Source organism: Plasmodium fragile (genome assembly GCF_000956335.1).
Source record: "Plasmodium fragile strain nilgiri unplaced genomic scaffold supercont1.43, whole genome shotgun sequence".
In the NCBI taxonomy this organism is placed as follows: domain Eukaryota; phylum Apicomplexa; class Aconoidasida; order Haemosporida; family Plasmodiidae; genus Plasmodium; species Plasmodium fragile.
Genome location: NW_012192623.1, coordinates 107,498 through 127,184, shown reverse-complemented (window position 1 = coordinate 127,184; position 19,687 = coordinate 107,498). Strand labels below are relative to the sequence as shown.

The following is a 19,687-nucleotide window of genomic DNA, read 5'->3' as shown; positions in this document are numbered from 1 at the left end:
CAGGTTGGGGGCGCATTTGCATTTTTGCCTAACCGCCAGAACGCAAATGGGGAATTATATTTTCCGTTGGTAAAGCTCTCAACAATGCGGCGTACACATGGGGGATTTTAGTGGCGCATACTGAGGCCTATGTACCTGTTTGCACCTGTATGTAACCATAAAAAGGTTGCATAAAATGATTAAAATTTTGTTTTACTATTTGTAAAAACTCCGATGAACCTTCATAAAAGCAATTCCTTTGGAGCTTCCGCCGAAACACATCTTCATTGTGCTTACCTACGAGTTGGCAGCTTGCCACACATTGAACATATTTTTTGGTTCATAATTTTGAAAGGGGCATCATTTTCCCGCATTTGCTTACCCAGCTTTTTCGTTTTTTCATACGCACCTCAGGGTATGCCTATTTTGTGTGCGCAATTTTTTTTTTAAAATGTGGTACACTTTCTCCACAATTTTTTAACTTAAAATGGTATTATCCATACATATGCTATCAATTCTGTTGGCGATTTTTCAAATGTGCGGTTCCTTTGTATTGTCGAAAGGGACTTTTCCGCCAAAAAAAACGGTGCAAACAAAATGTTCTAAAAAATTGCCTACAGAAAAAAAAAAAAAAATTGCAATCACCCTTTTAATATATGTGTAGATTTTATTATTTTTTCTCACTTTGCTGTAGAAAAATTTTTTCCTACCTTTGGAGGTTGTAAAAATACAAAGGCGTTTTTAATTCTTACTCCTGTATTAGAAATTCCAGCTTGACAAGGTGATTGTACTTTTTGCAAGAGTGAGTAAAATGGCCCCAAAATGAAGCACTTCTTGTAGCATAGCGATGGAAACAGGCAAAATAAGCACAGAATGATGCGCTTCTTTTTTTCTTCTTTTTTTTGTGCGTTGATCAGCGTTGGAGAATGAGTGACTGGGCTGATTAGCACACGTTGTATAGAAGCACATAACAACATAAGTGCCATGTTTTTTATCCAGAAAAGGCGGGAGAGGAAGGATTTCACAAAATTGGTAAAATGTAGTACATATACATATGTAGCCTTTTTGTAATTGTATAGATACGTATATGTGTGAGGTGTTATCACCCATCCCTGTGGTGTGCTCGAATGTGAAGAAGAACAAAATGAGCGTCATAAAAAGGATCTTGAGCAGGCTGCGCATGAACAGAACGAACAAGGGGAAGAACAATTTCCTTGTGTTAGAAAAAAGAGCAAAATTGGAAACCCCGTACTTATATTTGTCCCTATCCGCCTGCATGCTTGGATTATCCTTTGCCTTCGTCCCACTGTACCAGTTGTTTTGCCAATCAACTGGATACGGTGGAACCATACAAAATAAAATCGACATGAGAAAAATGTTGGAGAAAAAAAATGCAAATAATAAGAACAGATTAATTGAAGTAAACTTTACCAGTCAGTCTAATATGCCATGGGCATTCGAACCAGAACAGAAAAAAATAATTGTAAAACCTGGGGAAACGGTGTTAGCATTTTATAAGGCCAAAAATTTGCTTGACAAACCAATTATAGGGGTAGCTCTTTATCATGTACTTCCTGACGAGGCAGGTTTGTACTTCAATAAAATTCAGTGCTTTTGTTTTGAAGAGCAGATGCTAAATGCGAATGAAGAAATTGATTTGCCAGTTCTATTTTTCATCGATCCAGACATATTAAATGATTCTAGATTAAAAAATTTGGAGAAAATTACCCTGTCCTATATTTTTTTTGAGTCTGACTCGGAAATCCCCGAGGAATATCAGCACCTTTCAAGGGCAATAGCGCCGAAGAAGAAACCCGAAATTCAAGTCATTTGAAGTGTAACATACTTGTAGAGCAGTGTGCTACTAGTGTAGCAGTTTTACAAAAGCGGCTTCATTTTCGGGCCAAAAGTGGAACATCAAATTGGCCTTTATTTACCATAAAGGATGTAATAATTCGTCCGTGAAGGTGCATATATAAGCAAAAAAAAAAAAAAAAAACGGGTTCCCTTTTTTCCCTCGTTCAGTTATTATGTCTTTTGTGTGTTTTATCCTCGACGTTACACATTCCAGTTACCGGATTTTTCCAAAATGGGTAGAACGCTTATTTAAATGTTGGGCGTGCGCAGCGGTTTATATTAGCGCAATTTTAAAGATTCATACATGTGTACATATATGTGCATATGCGAATTTAGCAAAAGGAGTTGTTATAGTGAAGATTATGAAGAAAAATTGTGAGAAGCCCACATGGGTGGCAAAGCACTGATGTACGAGCATGTACAATAGAGTGGACAACGGGAATGTTTTGCGAATGAACAAAAAAAAGAACAAAAAAAATACTTTTTTTTCCAGTTGATGAGAGCAATTGCTTTTTTTGTGAGTAGGAAAGTACGGATTCAATCTTTTGGTTCCTTCGTCTTCGAATGGTCCAATTTGTAAGTGCCTTCATTTTGCAAAACGGAGAAGATATAATGAATATCTTCATCCACGTTTGCATCGGATGGTATGCTGTTGCGAGAATTTTTCAATAAATTTCGTAACGACTGCGACTTTTCATTTACGTCTATACAGTCTTGTAAGCATTCAATTTTGGACATTAATTCTTGTTCAAGTTTTTTTCTTTTATTTAGTTCTTCCTTATAGAAGTAATAATTTTTCACTCTCATTTTTTCTGCACTATCGCCTGTTTTTATTTCATTATCGATTTCTTCTGTTTCTAGTTTTATTTCATCCCTCATTTTATTTATGTAGAAGACAAGACTTTTTTCAAATCGTATGAATTTTTCGTTATAAAGTTGATACAATTTTGTAAAACTTTGCATGTCCATTGACTTTAACGTTTTCATAGCTATGTACAATTCGAATAGAGAGATGAGCATGTTGAATGTGCTTTCATTAAACATTTCTGAGGAAAAAATATCCATGGAGTGGTTGAAGATGTTTTCAAATTTGTATGAATGATCTTTTTGGTTGATGTGGTTGGGTATATCCGGGTTATCCATTTTTATCGATTTTTTTTTTAGTTTTGCTTGGGTCTTTTTTTTTTTTCTTTCTTTTTTCTTTAGGTAGCTTAGAACGCCCATTTGTGCTTGCTCCTCACTGCTTTTCCTGGTTTCATTTTTTGCCTTTGAGGATGCATCCTTATCAGATGACGCATCATCCGAGTAGTTGTCATTCATGACATGGTTATTTTTCTCATGCGCATGGTTCCTATTTTTCAGGCTTCCCATATGGTTGTACGATCCATAGCTGCGACTAATTTTTATTTCTGTGTTTTCAAAGCTATGTTTCTTTTCCAATGCTTCAATAGGCGCACTGTTTACAAGTTGGTCCCCGGGGGTGCTCGCAGAGACGCTGAACTTTCTTCTTGCCTGATTGATGAGTTCACATTTATAGAATAGAGGAATGAACACATACTGGTCTATGTTCATTTTTAACTGATCCATATTTTGTGGAAGAACAACATTGGTTTTATTAATTTTTTTAATCCATGATATGTAGACAAATGCAAACCTCATAGAAAAGTCGAACCAATTTTCGTAGATCGAACCTATCTTAGATGCACACAAGAACTTGTCGATAATTTCTATTATGGCTGATACAAAATATTTAATATTTTTTTTTCTTCGTTTATCTCTTGCATAATTTGGAAAGAAGGAAAATATTTTTTTGTTTTTATTTTTAGCTTTATCCCCATTTAAGTCTAGGCAAAATTTGTTTTCAAAAGGCATTTGAAATAGTAAATCTTCATTTTGTTCGTCATACCATATGAGGGCTACGTTGTGGATGTTTACGGGTAGGTGGTTTTTCCTTATGCAGAAGATTTCCTTTTTGTTTTTTTCCACTTCCTCATTATGGTTTACAGTGTGTGCTTTGGATATATCGTTATTTAAGTTGACATTATACCTTTTTATGATATTTTCTATGGGTTCAAATTTTATATTTTCCGTTGACATTTTGTTCATTTTATTTGGTCCATCATTATTTGTAGTCTGCTTGGATATATTTTTCTTTTGATTTTTATTTAGGAAAAATTTTATTTTATTCATAACTTTGTAGTACAGTTTATAATTATTATGCTTAATGTTATTTTCCCCATACACAGCTGTTTTTATACTTATAAGATTTTCTGTGTGTATAAAATGTCTAGATAGGATAATTTCTCGAATCACTTTGTGGAGCATATACAGGTGGTAAAAGAGGATAATGAGAATGGGGATGAAGAAAAACTTCTCATAGTTCCAGTAGAAACTGCCCCAAATGGTTAGGGCAACGAAAATGTTTAAGACACTCCCAATGCATAAAGATATGTTGAGGATGTTGAAGGATCTTCCATCAAAGGGGTTGGAATAAATTTCCAGAATGGAGAAAGTCGTTAATATGACTGTGACAAGGATGACGTAATAAAATTCGTAGTGTATACTGAAGGTTATTAGTAAAACCAAAATGATATTTTTGAGGATAAATATAAATTCGAAGATTTCCATGCCTTGTTTATACCCTGCTAATAAATTGGACAATAAAATGTCAAACAATTTATATTTGTTGCGCTTCGAATATAGGGTTATCAATAGTGTGAAAATGCCAACATAGAAGAATAAGGCCAGGATAACTACCAAAATTCCTGTAAAGAAGGAATTATCAGAAAGTGTGCACTTTTGCGTGGTCAAATAGGATAAGTATAGTTCTGATTGTTGGGACTTGTATTTTATCGGTTTGCAGAATGCGAGTTGAATCACTTCCATAAGTACGTAGGGTGATGATAGGGCGATAAGCAAAATGTAACAGGGGAAGGTGTCCTGTAAAAATGTGAGGAGTCTCCTTCCTAACATTTCATTTCTTTTATGCATAAATCGCCAAGGTCCGAAAATCTTCTTATTATAAATATACTCAACCGTTTCGTTTAGGAAAATGTCGTACATTTTGTCGTCCCTGTTTAGGTATTTTAATTCGTACTTTGTGCATTCCCCAGTTAAATTTTCCCCATCTGCATTGTGAAGGACATCATCTTCAGAAAATACTTGGGCATGTTTTTTGTTCATCAGATTAGCAACATTTGAAGCGTTTTTATCAATCAGTGTGGATACGTCATTTGGATCCCCTACATTTTCCTTATCACTTACACCATTTTTTTCCAAGTCGTGCGTTACCGTCGACTGGTTGCACGAATCCTGGTCGTCCTCCTTAGCTTTGTTAGACACGTAAATTTTTGATTTCTTTCCCTTTTTGGCAAATGCTTTTCCGTGCGGGTCATTCGTTAGGCATTCCAAGTCATATTTCACCTTCAGCTCAGGAATGGTTGACAAGATGTACTCAAAATTTTGTATTTTCTTTTTGCAGATGAATTTATACACATGAACGATAAGGAACATGATGAGCGTTATAGAAATAGCATCGAATAGGGGTGTAAAGATATTCACGTACTTTTGTATGTACCAGATTTCGTTGTAGTGCACATTTGTATTGTACGAGTGAAGAAAACAGCCAACCCTCAAGTAATACGAAAACATTTTCAAATGGGAGAGAAACACGCTTTTGTAAATATGCCAATATTTGGTAATAAATAAATTGGATGAGGGTGAAAAAAATCCATATGCCACAAGGGTAAAGGAGCCATTAAACCAAATTTTCATCAGAATACCACTTATGTACAATTTGTTGAAACAACTATTATAGTTGAGTGAAACGATAAGAATAATGATTACATAATATATCATTTTTAATAATATCATAAGTAATATTTCGTTGAAGAAATTTTTACATCTGTGACACTTGGACTTGAAATGACTCATGTCATAGCCCTTTTGACAATTATTGCATTGGTATCCTGTGGACCCTTCCTGGCACATGTTGGTTATTGTTCCTAGACACCTATCAGGTATAGTACAAACATGAATGTCTGGTAATCTTTCAAATTTTTTGTTTTTTATTCTCAATTCCTTTGCCTCTTCTATGTGTTTATTGAACATTTCTTCCAAGGAGTATTTCATTTCGTTACTTTGTAGAAGGGGAGGGGTTGGTCTTGGTTCAGGTTTAGCTAGTAGGGTATTGGGCACAATTTTTTTTAAATAAGTAGAAATGGCACTGTTATGATTGTTTGCGATTACATCGTTTGAATTTTTTACACTTTTTCTATCCATCTGGTTGTAGTTTAAAAACGAGATCACATTTGTCTGGTGGAGTAGAAAATTATGTTCTTCTCCCGCTTTGGCCTCGTCTGCTGCCTTCTTATTCTCCTTTTTTTTTTTTAAGGCTTCTATGAATTCCATATTTAGGTACAGATCTTGGCTTTTTTTGAAAAAGAAATAATTCCTGCTTTCCATATTTTTTTGAATAAACAACAGTAAGTTGTAATAAGGGTAGGAATATTTTAACTCGTCATTATCCTGTAGGGGGTTCCAATCATTGATTGGATGTTTTTCTTTATAGACTGCATAATTCCCGTATAGTGGATATGGATTTTCATGGTCTAAAATGTTTATATTGTTATATTCCCTGTTTTTTAACAGATGGAGAAAGAGGTCAATATTGAAGCCTCTGTTACATACGGCTCCTTTGGGGCATGGTTTGCAACTTTTGGTGCCTTTCCCACTATTGGCGAGTCCGATACTTTTGGAGGGGTTAGCACTATTCTCACCTTCATTTTCATCTTCTGTGGTAACCAAGTAATAATTGTTTTTACAGAAACATTGGTTTTCGTATGACGAACCTACAAACGTTGTGGAGAAGTGTGGACAAACCCCAGAGCAGCTGTTATCATATTCGTTTTCCTTGAATGTATTTGGAGGACATGGGATGCATTCTACTTTTTTATCTTTTGATGTTCTTAAAAATTTTCCATGAATACATATGCAGTTATTTATTGAGCTTCTCTGTATGATGCCTTTTGGAATGACTAAATCTTTGGGGCATTTTTTTGGCAATGTGTGAAATTGGCCTTGAAAACGTTTGTTGTTAAATGTGATTTCCGATTCGATTCCTCCTTCGCAGTAGTGATTATCGAGAGAGCATGGCCTACATACAGCTATCTCACGCTGTAACATTTGATTGGTTCCTTCATTAACTTCTATCCTGCTTAAGTTATTCAAGCTGATTTTCATTATTTCTGTTCTGTAATATACGTCAGTTTGTTTCTTTTTTGGAACAATAAAATATTGATCAACAATATTTTTGTAGTTAATTTTTTCCGAATTGATAAAATTTTGCAACGTGTCAAAGGTGAGATAATTTCCTGGAGTACAAGAACAATCGTTAATGCTGGTGGATCCTATATTTACTGTTGAAAAGGTTAGGGGGCAATTTTCGCACTTGAAGTTTCCTACGTAATTTTTGTACGTTCCTCTATCGCATACCGCACACCTAAGCGTCGCAATACCGACATAGGAATAGCCTTGGAGGCATAGGCATTTGTCCACATTTCTTGCCAGAGTAACTACGGTTTTTGAGTTATTTGGGCAGGATATCAAGTAAGGAGTGTGATTGCCTGGACAGAATTTCCCCATAAAACATGCAACCACTTGATATTGCTTATATAGTAAAAATTTTCTATCTCTATCGATAGAGCAGGTAAAAATGATGTTATTTCTATTTGTTAATATAAAGTCTGTATAATGTAAAGGAGTTTTTGACACGACCGCATTTTCGATATTCTTGTCCAGAAAATTGTCCACATCGGAGGAAGTATAATCATATATACTTTCGAAAGAATAATGCTTACATTTAAAATATCCAACAATTATTTTTTGATTATTTTTTAAAAATATTTGTGTGTACTCTACGTTTTTCCTTGAGAATTCCACCCCTGTGCAGTAGATATTCGTTTTACAGCTATCTACGCAGGACTGTAAATTGGGTTTATATGATACAGTAAAGTTGGGGCTACCTTTGAGGTGCAGGTTCACGTGGCATGTGACCTTCAGCATCTTATCAGATTTCCAGTCGTAATTTTCTTCAATATATTTCAGCAGTACTGTGTATATGTAAAAGAGGGACGTCCGTTTTAGGAACCCAAGATTTTTCAAGTGTCTGACGTTGTACTTGTTATCTTGCGCGTTTTGAGCGTTGTTTTGTGCGTGTGGCGGCAACACCGGTTCGTTATTTTTCTGCCCCCTCTTGTCCTGGTTGTTATCCCCGTCCTTGAATAGCTGCTCAAATTTGTGATCCAAAAACAGTTCATACACGTCTTCGTCGAAGCTTTTAACGCTATCCTGGAAATAGCTGTAAATTCTATTTTCCGAGTTGATGTCGAATTTATACCTCATGTATTCTATGCCTATGCCTTTGAACATGAGAAGGAAGTAGCCCTCCACAGGTAGGCAGTTGAGGATGGATGTGGATCCCTCTGATGCTGTGTAGGTGTTCTGTGGGCAGGGAAGACAGTACTGCTCTGACAAGTTATGGTTAAAGAAATTCTGTGGGCATAATTTACAACTGAGTTTTTTGTTAAATGCGCTTCTTCTTTCATTTATGGAACCATATCCAATTTTGCATTTGCAGTCAAAAATGGAGGAGGCCTTTATCCTGTTCACAATGGAGTTGATGGGGCATCCTTTTTGATTTTTAGCGAACCCTTCGCAGTACTTGTTAGTACACGGTATACACCTTTCCTTTTTGATATCCATAAAGTACCCACTTTCGCAGAATACGCACTTGGTCGGTTTTGGCATGTCTACTTCAATTGCAAAAGTTTTTCTGTTGGGCTGCTCCTTATTTTTCCCTACAACCAGTTCGCTGTTAATGTTAAGAGTTGCAAAGTTGGCGTGGTCCTTTTCGCGGCCATTTTCAGGGCCATGCTTACGTCTATTACTATCAAAATAGCCATACTGCAGTATTTTATCCTGTAGGAGCAGATCCTCATCATAATTGTACATGTTGTCCACCAAACCGTAGTTGTGCTCATTCGGGATTGCAAAAATATTCGTGTCCAAATATTTCGGATCGCACAGGGAGCAGTAGATAACTTGGTCTTTTACCTTTCCAACAGAAGTGCAGTAAGTGCACGATTGATTATTCTCATTGTAGATAAAATTTTCCTTACATACACACTCATCTGCGGATGTGACTCCTTCTGGGGACATTTTGTTTTTGGGACATGCTATCTGTTGACCGTGTCCAGGGCAGTAGTAATTTTTGAGACATAAAACACATTTTCCATTAAGTTCGTAATAGCCTTCACTACATTTACAATTCATTTCGTTGTAACTCTTGGCTCCATAAATAATACTCTTTCTGTTAATGGGGCATCCCTTAACACATATAAAATTACCAGTCGATTTTTTATAATAACCAGGTTTACACTGTTCACAGCTGGCAGTTTTTTCTGAATATTCATAGCCAGGTGAGCAAAGACAATCTGTTATTAATTTAGATCCACTTTTCAAGGTAGACGTGTTTTTGAAATGTTTTTTGCACCTCTCACATTTTAATTCAACGCTATCCCAGAAGGTTCCAATAGGACAACTCTCGCACGTTTGGTTTGTGTAGTTAAATTGTTTCCCTACGTCACAGTATGAATATAAATCTTTATATAACTTAACTTGATGCTGAAAATGCGTTTTAGCAAAAATTTTTAATTGGAAATATCCAAAGTGCTTTAATTTTCCAGTTATTACTCCTGTTTCAGTTGAGATTTCTAATTGTGTCAATGGATCCACGTTTGTGCATTGATCGTTATAGTTTAGAAAGCAGAAGAAGATAATTGAATCGCTGTATATGTCTATTTCTGGTGCAATATTTAAATCATCATTTGAGTTATAATTTTTTGCAAAAGTGTATTCGAAGGAAATACTAAAGTATTGATCAAATGAATTGAAATGATAATGATAAATGATATTCTCTGCGTTCATATGAGATGTAATTATTAGTAAGTTCTGATCAATTGCTATGACTTTAATGACTCCATTATGTCTGTAGCCTCTCTCCAACCTTATTGCCTTGACTATTCTATATTTATTTTTACTCAAATCGATAATTTTAACTTCGTTACTTCGTATTTGTGTTACGAATGCTACATTGGTTCTATGTAGTGTGTGTCCAGTTTGCTCCCCACGATATATGGAAAAATTTAATGGGTTCTTTAAAATGAACTTATGGTCTCCAGCGCTATATTGTTCCAGTTGTATAATTTTTTTATTTTTCAAATTGTAGCTGAAAAAATTATTTTTTGTAGAATCCAATATGTACAGTATATCATCTTGTATGCTAATGAATAACGGATTTAGATTTCCTTTCAGATCCAGATGATCCATTCTGTTTGTTAAATAATTGTTAGTTTTCACCACGGTTATTAGCTTTTTAATGTTCTTTTCGATCGCTTCGTCGTAAACTAAATGGTCCACAGGTTCAGTAGCATCTCTTCTTTTTCTACTAAGGGTGCTGCTCGATTTAGACGAGGTTTTGCGCGGTCTAGCACAGGTGCTGCGTGTACCTGGTCGACTAACCTGTTCCTTTCCTCTTGCGGGCAAGCTGGAAGGTACTATGTTATGGTGCATTTGTTTTTTATTTCCGCTAGAACGATTTTTCTCCTTCCCATTTTTGAAAAAATCGAGAAAGTTGTACATGAAGTTTCTCTTTTTTGATATTTTTTCTGTGCCGAGTAGTCCATAGAAGTAGTTGGTCCATCTGTTTTTGTTTACCATTGTTTGTAGATAACTGTACAAATCACTTAAATTTTTGACGAGTGTATTTTGTTCTTTATTTGCTACCGATTGGGGGGATTTTTTCGAAGCGTCGAAAACGGGATTGTCATCTAATTTCATCTGTCCCCCGCGTGAGTTATTGTGGAGAGTGCTGTCTTCCGCACTTCGGAGGGGAGCAGTCTTTTCTTTTTCGCTCCGCATATCCCTTCCTAAGGTACGAAAATGTAATAAATTTTGTTGATCTTTCTCGGTATAGGAATCATCGCTTCGTTTAGTCCTTTTTGTTATCACCGTGGAATCATTTATAGGTGTCTTTTTATTCGTTAATAATGTTGCTTTGAAATTGTTTGCATCATCAGGGTAAACAGCACCATGGAGATCATCATGCGCCAAATCTGTGGAGTAGAAATTGCGACCCTCCTTTGGGTAATAAAGTGTGATTTTCTTACTAGTTGTTCCTTGTCGATCCATGGGGGTGTTTCTTATGTAGTTACTTAAATCTTGGTCTTGAATGCTTCTTTTCCGTTTCCCTTTGTTGATAATATTAATAGAATTGCCATCAGAGAGAATTTGAAAGCGCGCAATTTTTCTCATATTTAAATCGGTTACGTATATGTATCGTTCGTCAAAATCTACGTCAACTGGGAATGGTAAATTGTGGTTGGTGGAGAAGGAAAGTTTTGTTAAAAGTGCGTAAAAGAATAGATGCGTCTTTGTCAAAATGATAGTTCCGTGCTCCTTACTCTTGCAAGATATTAACTGATGGTTTAGTATTTCTGGGAAAAAATCCTCCAGATGTTGACTTTTTTCGGAAAATGCTATTTTTTGCATATCAAGGGTGATTTTAAAACTCCCATTTCTTTTTATAACGTAGGCATCATAAGATTTGTTATTCACACACACGTTTAGTATAATATTCATTTTTTTAAGATTAGAAGAAATGAAATTGTCATCAAAAGATGATTCAAGTTTTACATAATAATTGTTAATGTTTAAAATTCCTACATCGTTGTACGTGTCTTGTGTCTTATCTAGTATGCAGATCTTGTAAGTATTCCTTTTATTAATAATGACATTTTTAAAAATGATATAATTGCTGTGTATAACGTACTCTTTATTTTCTATATGGTATCCGTTTTTATCCAGTCTGTAACAGTTGTTGTCAAATTCGACAATATATAGTGTGTACTCGTGAGGGGGGATGTTTTTTCCATGTACTTTTAATTCAAATGTGGTGTTTTTTAACTGCATTGCGGTTTGATTCTTATAGAATCCTTTTTCGTTCAAATTTTCTATCCTTAAATAATTGTACATGTGATATCCATCATACGTATTACCCAGTTGTTCCAGGATTGCATTATTCCCTGTGATGTTTTCGTCTATATTACCAAAATATACTTTTAATGCTTTATATAGTAAATACACCTTAGGGGATTTATGGATATCATAATAATTTTCTTGCAAGATAGGAGCTGACTCGAGATAATCTCCTTCATAACAACATACAATGATTGATAAATCATTTTTTAAAACTATGTTATCTAGAATGTAGTTAACTGTTGCCCCGCCTTTTCTTTTGTAGTACATAATTTCCTTAGAGTCCACCTTTATGCCTTCATAAAACTTGGATATGGCAATTTTAATTTTTTTCCTTATAGCTTTAGTTATATAGATAAAAATGTGCTTTCCTCCTTGGCCCTCATTGTTGTCATTTTGGTCCTCGTTCCCTGCCCCTTCCATATTCTGGTTCTTTGTGTACCCTTTAAATTCGTCGTATTCTTCGTCATCATCATTGTAGTCCTGGTTCTGCTTGCCCAGTTTATTTTTGCCATCTTTATACTTGACACCTTTACCCTTGCCACCTTTACCTTTGGCAACGTTATCCTTGATACCTGTAGCCTGTCCATCTCTCTCCGCTTTTTCCTTCTCCGCCTTTTCCTTCTTCGCTTTTTCCTTCTCTCTTTTCTTCTTCTTCATCTCTTCGTCCATAAGCCTGTTTATTTCATCATCATTTTCTTTAACATTTTCATCATCCTCATCGTCCTCGCCGCTTTCATCGTCTGTCTTATAGCCCATGATATCACTACTAAATCCTGAGGGTAACGCATCGCTATGTTTGAAGAGCGCTTCTTCCATAAAATAGTTGTAAAAAAAGGTCCTCCTCGGTTTGATTTTTGAGTATGATTTGAGTAGATTTCCAATTTTTTCACTATGTTCTTTTCTGGGTCCCAGATTTTGGTTCAAGTCGGATGTAATTCCTGCTTGTTCAAGAATGTAATTATGAGTGATAGGATTTGACGCTCTGGACAGTTCACTATATTCTACTTTTCTTAACAGGTAGGTGTTCTTATACCCGTAATAGTAGGAACTGTAGCATACAACGAAGTTTATTTCATTTTTGTAGTGCTTTTTAAAAATATTCAATATTCTGAGTTTGAAATTAACGTAGTTGAAGGCTGTATTTTTGAAAATAGGGATAATTCTGTTACTTTGGTTTCTGCTAGTATTGCAAATATCTCTATTATTATCGTTGTATGAATTCATGGGGACGAATTTGATGGAATTTCTGTTCAGTACATACATATTCATTGTCTGATCAATTTGATCTTTCTTATTTGTAACACCTTTCGTTAACGTATGGTTATGAACAAAGCCGATATGTGTGTAATTTTTTCGGTCTTTGCAATTTTGGCTATAATAATAAAAGCAGTAGCATATTTTGATGTACTTCGCTAGAATATTGGTTATTTTGTAAATTTTAGAAATCCATGTGAAGTTATCATTTATTTCTTTCACGATTTTTCTTGGTTTCCCATAGATCTCTATACTCTGGTCCCAGTTGATGTGATATTTCTTGTTATTTATGTGGATGGTGTCATCAAATAAGCTTGCACTTGTGTCGTCCGTGCATGGTAAATTTCCCGCAACGAACCGGATTCTGTCATTTATGTGGACCCACTCATTTAAGAAGGAAAAGGAAAAGTACCCATCCATATCTGTGTGAACTTCTAAAAGGCTCGGACTGGACAATTTAAAGAATGCAACCTTGTTTAAATAGTCAGCGTCTTCACATTTTTCCTTTGAGCACCAACATGCGACAACTCCTTGTGAGGGGAAATTAATAAGTACATTATAAGTTTGCTCATATTCTTCTACCTTTGCAGGAAATGTTAAAAAATATTCCCTCTGATTTATTTCTAGACACAATTTACTTAATTCTTTCATTATATCAATTGGGAAAATTCTAATTGATCCATTTAGCACTTTGGACGTTTTTAATTTAAGGGTAAATGGTTTCATAAAGTGTATCATGGAATTCATTTTGGGTTCTATCAACACAGCTGCGTGTACTTTAATTTTCATAAAATTTGCAACATAATAATAATCATTATCACAGTGTCCTTCTACTAGTTCGTAACAAGAGCACACGTGTAATATGTGGGATCCATCATCACGTCTATGTGCAGTCATGATGCTATAGTTGTCGGAATCTAAAATTGTTAACAAATCTTTCCACACGTAGAGCGTAACCTTATCTCCTATTTCTTCTTTTACATCAGGAGTTAATAGTTGTTGAACTGAGTCTGAATAAAAAAACTTTTCATTGTTCCCATAGTTATTTTTGCATACATCAGAATCTCCATAATGTTCGTAAACAAAACGGATTCGTACATTATATATTGAGTTAAACTGTTTCAATTCCAAATTGAATGGAACCCCAGAAATTATTTCGACAACTTTACTTTCATTAAACAGTCCGTAGAAGGTAACATTTCCAATACTGTAGTAATACTTGTCAGTGGGCCTCAGGAATGCACATATTTCATACGGTTTGTTCACTTCTGGAGGTACAAAATCTATGTCCAAATTAAACGAAACATCTAAAATTTGCTGTAATGTTAAATCGATTTCTTGAGTGCGAATGATTTTTCCTTTTGCTTCTTTATAAATTTGGTTATGCTCATTTTTACATTCCTTTGTTTCATTTAATGTGAAATAAATTGTGTCCACTTTTGTTTCTGTGGCGTCAACGTGAGCTCTCAAATATGAGGAATACATTAGAGGATCCTCTTCTTGTTGTTCTTCTTGGTGTTCTTTCATTTTTTCCTTTTGTTTTTGTTCTCCTTGTTGTTCTTCTTCTTTTTTTTCTTTTTCTTCTTGTTCTTGTTCCTCTTCTTTTTCTTCCTCTTCATCATCTTCTTCCTTTTCATCCTGTTCGTCCTCTTCATATACTTTTTGTTCTTTTTTTTTTTCTTTTTGACCTTCTTTATTTTGTTTTTTCTTGGCACTGCTTTGTTTTTTAGGAATTTGTTTTATATTTTTCAATTCCCTTATATGTAAAAAATGTTTTATTTCAGAACTGAACACAGTTTGCATTTTTATAGGTGCATTACATGGCACTCCTGAAAGACAAACGTATTCCTTGTATGCCGTGAAGCCTGGAAGGAAAACCATAGCCTGTATTACACCTTTATGTAATAATTCCTTAAACTCTGAGCTGAAAGTGAAATCTTTTACTGCCGTGAATCCAGTATTAAAATGTTGCAAATGTTGTTTTAATTTTTCTTTGTCATACAGTGTGTGATCAAATTCCAATTCCAGAGGCTTGAAGTGGTTTTCTCTGTCACAGGCAATGTTTTGTGTTACTTTGCATACGCATAGATTATATTTTTTGGGGGATTCCAATTCTTTGTAGAGATTCAAAATGTGTTCTTCTTTATTTAAGTGTGATTTTAAATGAAAATGTTTGATGTCATGACAATCATCTTCTACTAAAAAAAAATACCCCTCAGTGTTATAATTCATAAAGACAGCACTTGGTGGCTTGTTTATTTGCACTATTGGCTTAATGGAATGATCCAAAGAAACAACTTCTGTTATCAAGAATTGCATATTTTCGAGACGATTACAGTAATTTCCTCTATTTCCATAACACCAACATAAGGCATATTTTTTCCCTATCGGTTTCATGTTTGTGCATGTCAACTTATCTTCACTAGATATTGTACAATCCTGAACATTACTAAAAATTTCATCTTGGATATTATCATATATTTTTTTTAAGTCTCTTAATCTTCCATAATTATCGCGCATGACAGTGTAAAAGTCACAGGTTGAATATTTGATTACAGTAATTTGTTCTTGGTTAATATTCTTAAAATAACCATGAAGCGTAATTTCTGTTGCGTTCGTAGCGGTAATTTGAAAAAGTTGTCTTGATGCACCTACGTAATGAAGTGTGCCAATATAATTTTCGTTGAAGGATTCCCCAATCTTTCTGGAGTAAATTATTTTATAAGGCCCTGGATTAATTTTATCTATGATATGCTTTGAGATTGTAAGGTAAAGATCAGAGTTCCTTATGCCCGATAGTATCTGTGATGCAGTAGTTTTTTTGCCTTTAATTTCTCTATAGGATATCATGATTCTTTCTGTTTCTGTAATTTCAGCATATATAGTGTAGTGATACCATAGCAAAGTGAATTTTGCTTTGTGCGAACAGTTAGTGCCTCTATAGCAGTAGAAATTAATTTCTTCATGAGGTCCATCAAACAGGAGTAAACTGGTAAGTGTGTGATTCTGCATTGTTTCGTATGCGCAGTTATATAGATGTGTAGATTTCTTAGGATCCTTTTTGGTAGCATTATTCTTACCTATTTTTGGTTCCCAATATTTCTCTGTGTTCCTAACGGGGTTGTCCAAACTGTAGATACTTCCGTCGTGTGTGTAGGTGAGAACCCCTTTACAATAATGACATTCTTTTATAAAAAATATTTTATAATAACTTAAATGATCATATTCTATATTTATTTCAATTTCACTGGAATTGTTATTTATGTCAATGTCAGTTTTTTTATACAGATTTGTCTCCCCATTTTGGTAGGAATATATGTTCAGAGTTTTTTTGTCCCTGCACAGGTTTTCATATTCTATATTTTTTATTTCGAATCTGTGGTACGGACTACTGATATAGGTAAAGAAGAAATCTGCTTCTATGGAAAAGGTAAATTTTTGATCTTTGTAATTTCCACAGATAACCAAGTCTTTATTTAGTATGTTCCTGTTCATCTGACTCATATTGTAGAATATACTAAAGTCAACAGCGATTATGTTCGAAGCGTCGTTACTTAACTTATCATTTTTTTGCGACTTAATTTTTATATCTGCGAATACGTACGTTCTACATGAACTTCCGACTTTTGCTGCCCATTGGTTTGAAATATTGTCCGACTCGAATTTGACAGTAAAGTTACAAGGGGAAAATAGCTTGCAAACATATTTTTTTTTTTCTGGCGGTATTATTTCATTGTTTATATAAATGTTTGTATACAAATCGTAGATACTTAAGCCGTGACTTTCGTTACACTTTTCTGCAAGAGAACACATGCATAAGTAGTACCTGGGTTTATCTAAAATGATTTCCTGTTCCACTTCGTACTCTGCTCTTGCGTCTACAATAATATTATTGTGAAAGATTTCCTTAGGATAATTACCCTTGGAATATATAAAAAAGCCCTTACTCGAATTACAGTCTTCATCGTCCTTTATGGCGAACTTTAGAAGCCTGGTGTTTATGTCTTCATTATATAATGATACAATGGCGCTAACTTGTAAAGGATCTAGGTTATTAACCTTAAAGCCAAATAACTGCTCAATTCTGACAGAGCCGATATCAATATAATTAATTTGCTTTACACATAACCTCATAGTAAGGGCATTAAAATCGATGTTAAAATTTAATTCCTGATTTTTGTGTAAAAACTCATTATCATAATTGCTTTTCCAAATTTCATATTCATTTATGACTATTTCTTCATGAGAGCATTCGTATTTAACGTATGGCCCCGAGTAGTTATGATATTTAATATTTTGCCAAGTGTTGTTCTTAATTACAGAGTTAATGAGCGAATAGTACATGGTGTATTGAGGATTTTCAACCAACTGTATAGATAGTAGGTGACGTAATTTGTTATTGTTCTTTGTACACAGATTGTTTTCTTGAATTAGAAGTTTTTCACTAATTATATATAAATATCCGTCTTCTTCTTTTAGGTAGGTGGTTATATCATCCTTTTCCACGGTCCTATTGTTGCAGATGGTTTTGGACCATGAAAAAGTCGTGCTTTCTACATTATTCATAATGTATTTTATTTTTTCCATATCGGTGTATACTTTTATAACGCATTCTGAGCCTATAAAACATATAATGGGTATATATGTCTCTATAAAAAATAGGTTACCCACTTTTTCATATATCATATCCTTCAGTATGCATATATCGAGATAGTATGCCTTTTCATCATTTTTAAAAGAGAAGATATAATGATCCTCACTAATAATGTGATAATCTTTGTAAATAGGGTTGCTTATAACTGCGCAGTCTGGTTTAAGTACCAAGGCATTATCCGTTATATGTTCTACATTATTAAAAAGGCTGACACTAATGGTTATGAGGCAGAGTGGATTATCGAAAGTGCAGTAAGATGTATTATTAGCAATTGTCTTATCTGCCATAAAGGTACTAATTAGTAAAGTTGAATCATTCGTTTTGAAGCAGATGTAATAGGTGCTATGCTTTAACTCAGGAAAGTTGGTTATATGTCCAATGTAGCCTGCGCATTTTACTACTTGAACATTTTTCGTTAATGGTGTTTTTAAAACAGTTTCACATTTTTCATTTTCTGAAATGAAAAAGACCTCTAAGAGGTTAAAATAATCTACGAATTTTTTGATATTATTATCGTCGCAATTGGCTAGCTCTCCTACATTTATCTGCTCATAGTTTTCTTGAATTATTTGATATGGTGGATCTTTTTTCTCAACAGAGGACACAAGTGAGCTGTAACAAAAAAAAAAAAAAAAAAAAAAAAGCGGCATTAAAAAGTATGTATTTATTGTGGAGAAGTATGGTGCAAGGAATCACAAGCGTTATGAGACACAGTTTCGTGTGCTTATGAACCACGCGAGGGCTGTGTACATGTTGGTGTTACCACTTAAAACTTCGATCCTTAATGAAGATTTTTGCATTCTGCTTTTGCACAAATAAAAAGTTGTTTTTGTCATTTTTTTTTATGAGCACTTTTCCATGATCATCATTCGGTGCATAACAATTTTGGGTTGTCTTGTCCTCAGAAATTAGGTAACGATCACTAATTTCAAACTTGGGTGTTGTTTTGCCATCATTTTCCAACTTCAAAATGGATATATATTCAGTTTCAAACTGTTCCGCATTAAGGACGCCCTTCTCACTGGTGTAAGTAATATCTGAAATGCGTATACTAGCACTTATATATTTTAAGAAAAGTACCAGCCATATGGTAAAAAAGAAGAGGTTCAAAATGTGACCCTGTTTTTCATATTTCATTTTTTCTTTAATATTTAATTCTTTGCATTTTTTTTTAGTTGCACTGGTATGTGCATAAATCTACACACGGTTATACATAGATCTGCACATGTACACCTTTACATAGGTAATATATTTAACCAACTGAGAATAAGCTCACATTATAAGAGCTTATGTTTTTTCTCACGGTAGGGGTATATTGCAGAAAAGCTGTGCAAGCGGTTCTTTCTTCATTTCTTTCTTTTTTTCCCTTTTTACTGCATGTCTAAGCTGAAAACGAGATGGTGCGCCAGAAAAAATATGTGTGGATATATTTCAAGGCAATAAAAATATTCCCATCCAAAAAGTTGTGCAAATTAAAGTGGTGCACATTTTCTGTGAAACGGATGCCTTGAGAGGGGTAAATTAGGGTTCATAAGTGGGCGAATAAATGTACATGTGCATACATGTATACATGTATACATGTGCACAGGCTTAAAAAATTAGCAGAAACAATTTCATTATAATAAAAAATTTATTTCACTTTTTACGGCATTATTAAGAAAAAAATAAGCCCATGGAACATTTTGTCCTTTTTTGTTCTATCCACAGAAATTATTTCTGAGTTGTCCTTCTGTGGGGGTAAAAACTGATGGCGCATTATACTGTTTTGTTTTGCTATGTGTTGCTCTATTTTGCGTTTCATTCTTTCATTTTTATGTTTTATTTAACTTTTTGTGTTTTTAAACC

General features: G+C 34.4%; 2 protein-coding genes across 2 annotated transcripts; one reads left to right on the top strand and one right to left on the bottom strand.

The window, feature by feature from the left end:
- Positions 1–1,123: 1,123 nt before the first annotated feature.
- AK88_03638 (uncharacterized protein) lies at positions 1,124–1,813 on the top strand (the record flags this gene model as incomplete). Its single annotated transcript, XM_012481249.1, has 1 exon — positions 1,124–1,813. One exon carries the CDS (start codon positions 1,124–1,126, stop codon positions 1,811–1,813), a length of 690 nt encoding a protein of 229 aa, XP_012336672.1.
- Positions 1,814–2,373: 560 nt separating this feature from the next.
- AK88_03637 (uncharacterized protein) lies at positions 2,374–18,979 on the bottom strand (the record flags this gene model as incomplete). Its single annotated transcript, XM_012481248.1, has 2 exons — positions 2,374–18,454; positions 18,606–18,979. 2 exons carry the CDS (start codon positions 18,977–18,979, stop codon positions 2,374–2,376), a joined length of 16,455 nt encoding a protein of 5,484 aa, XP_012336671.1.
- Between the last annotated feature and the right edge of the window lie 708 nt (positions 18,980–19,687).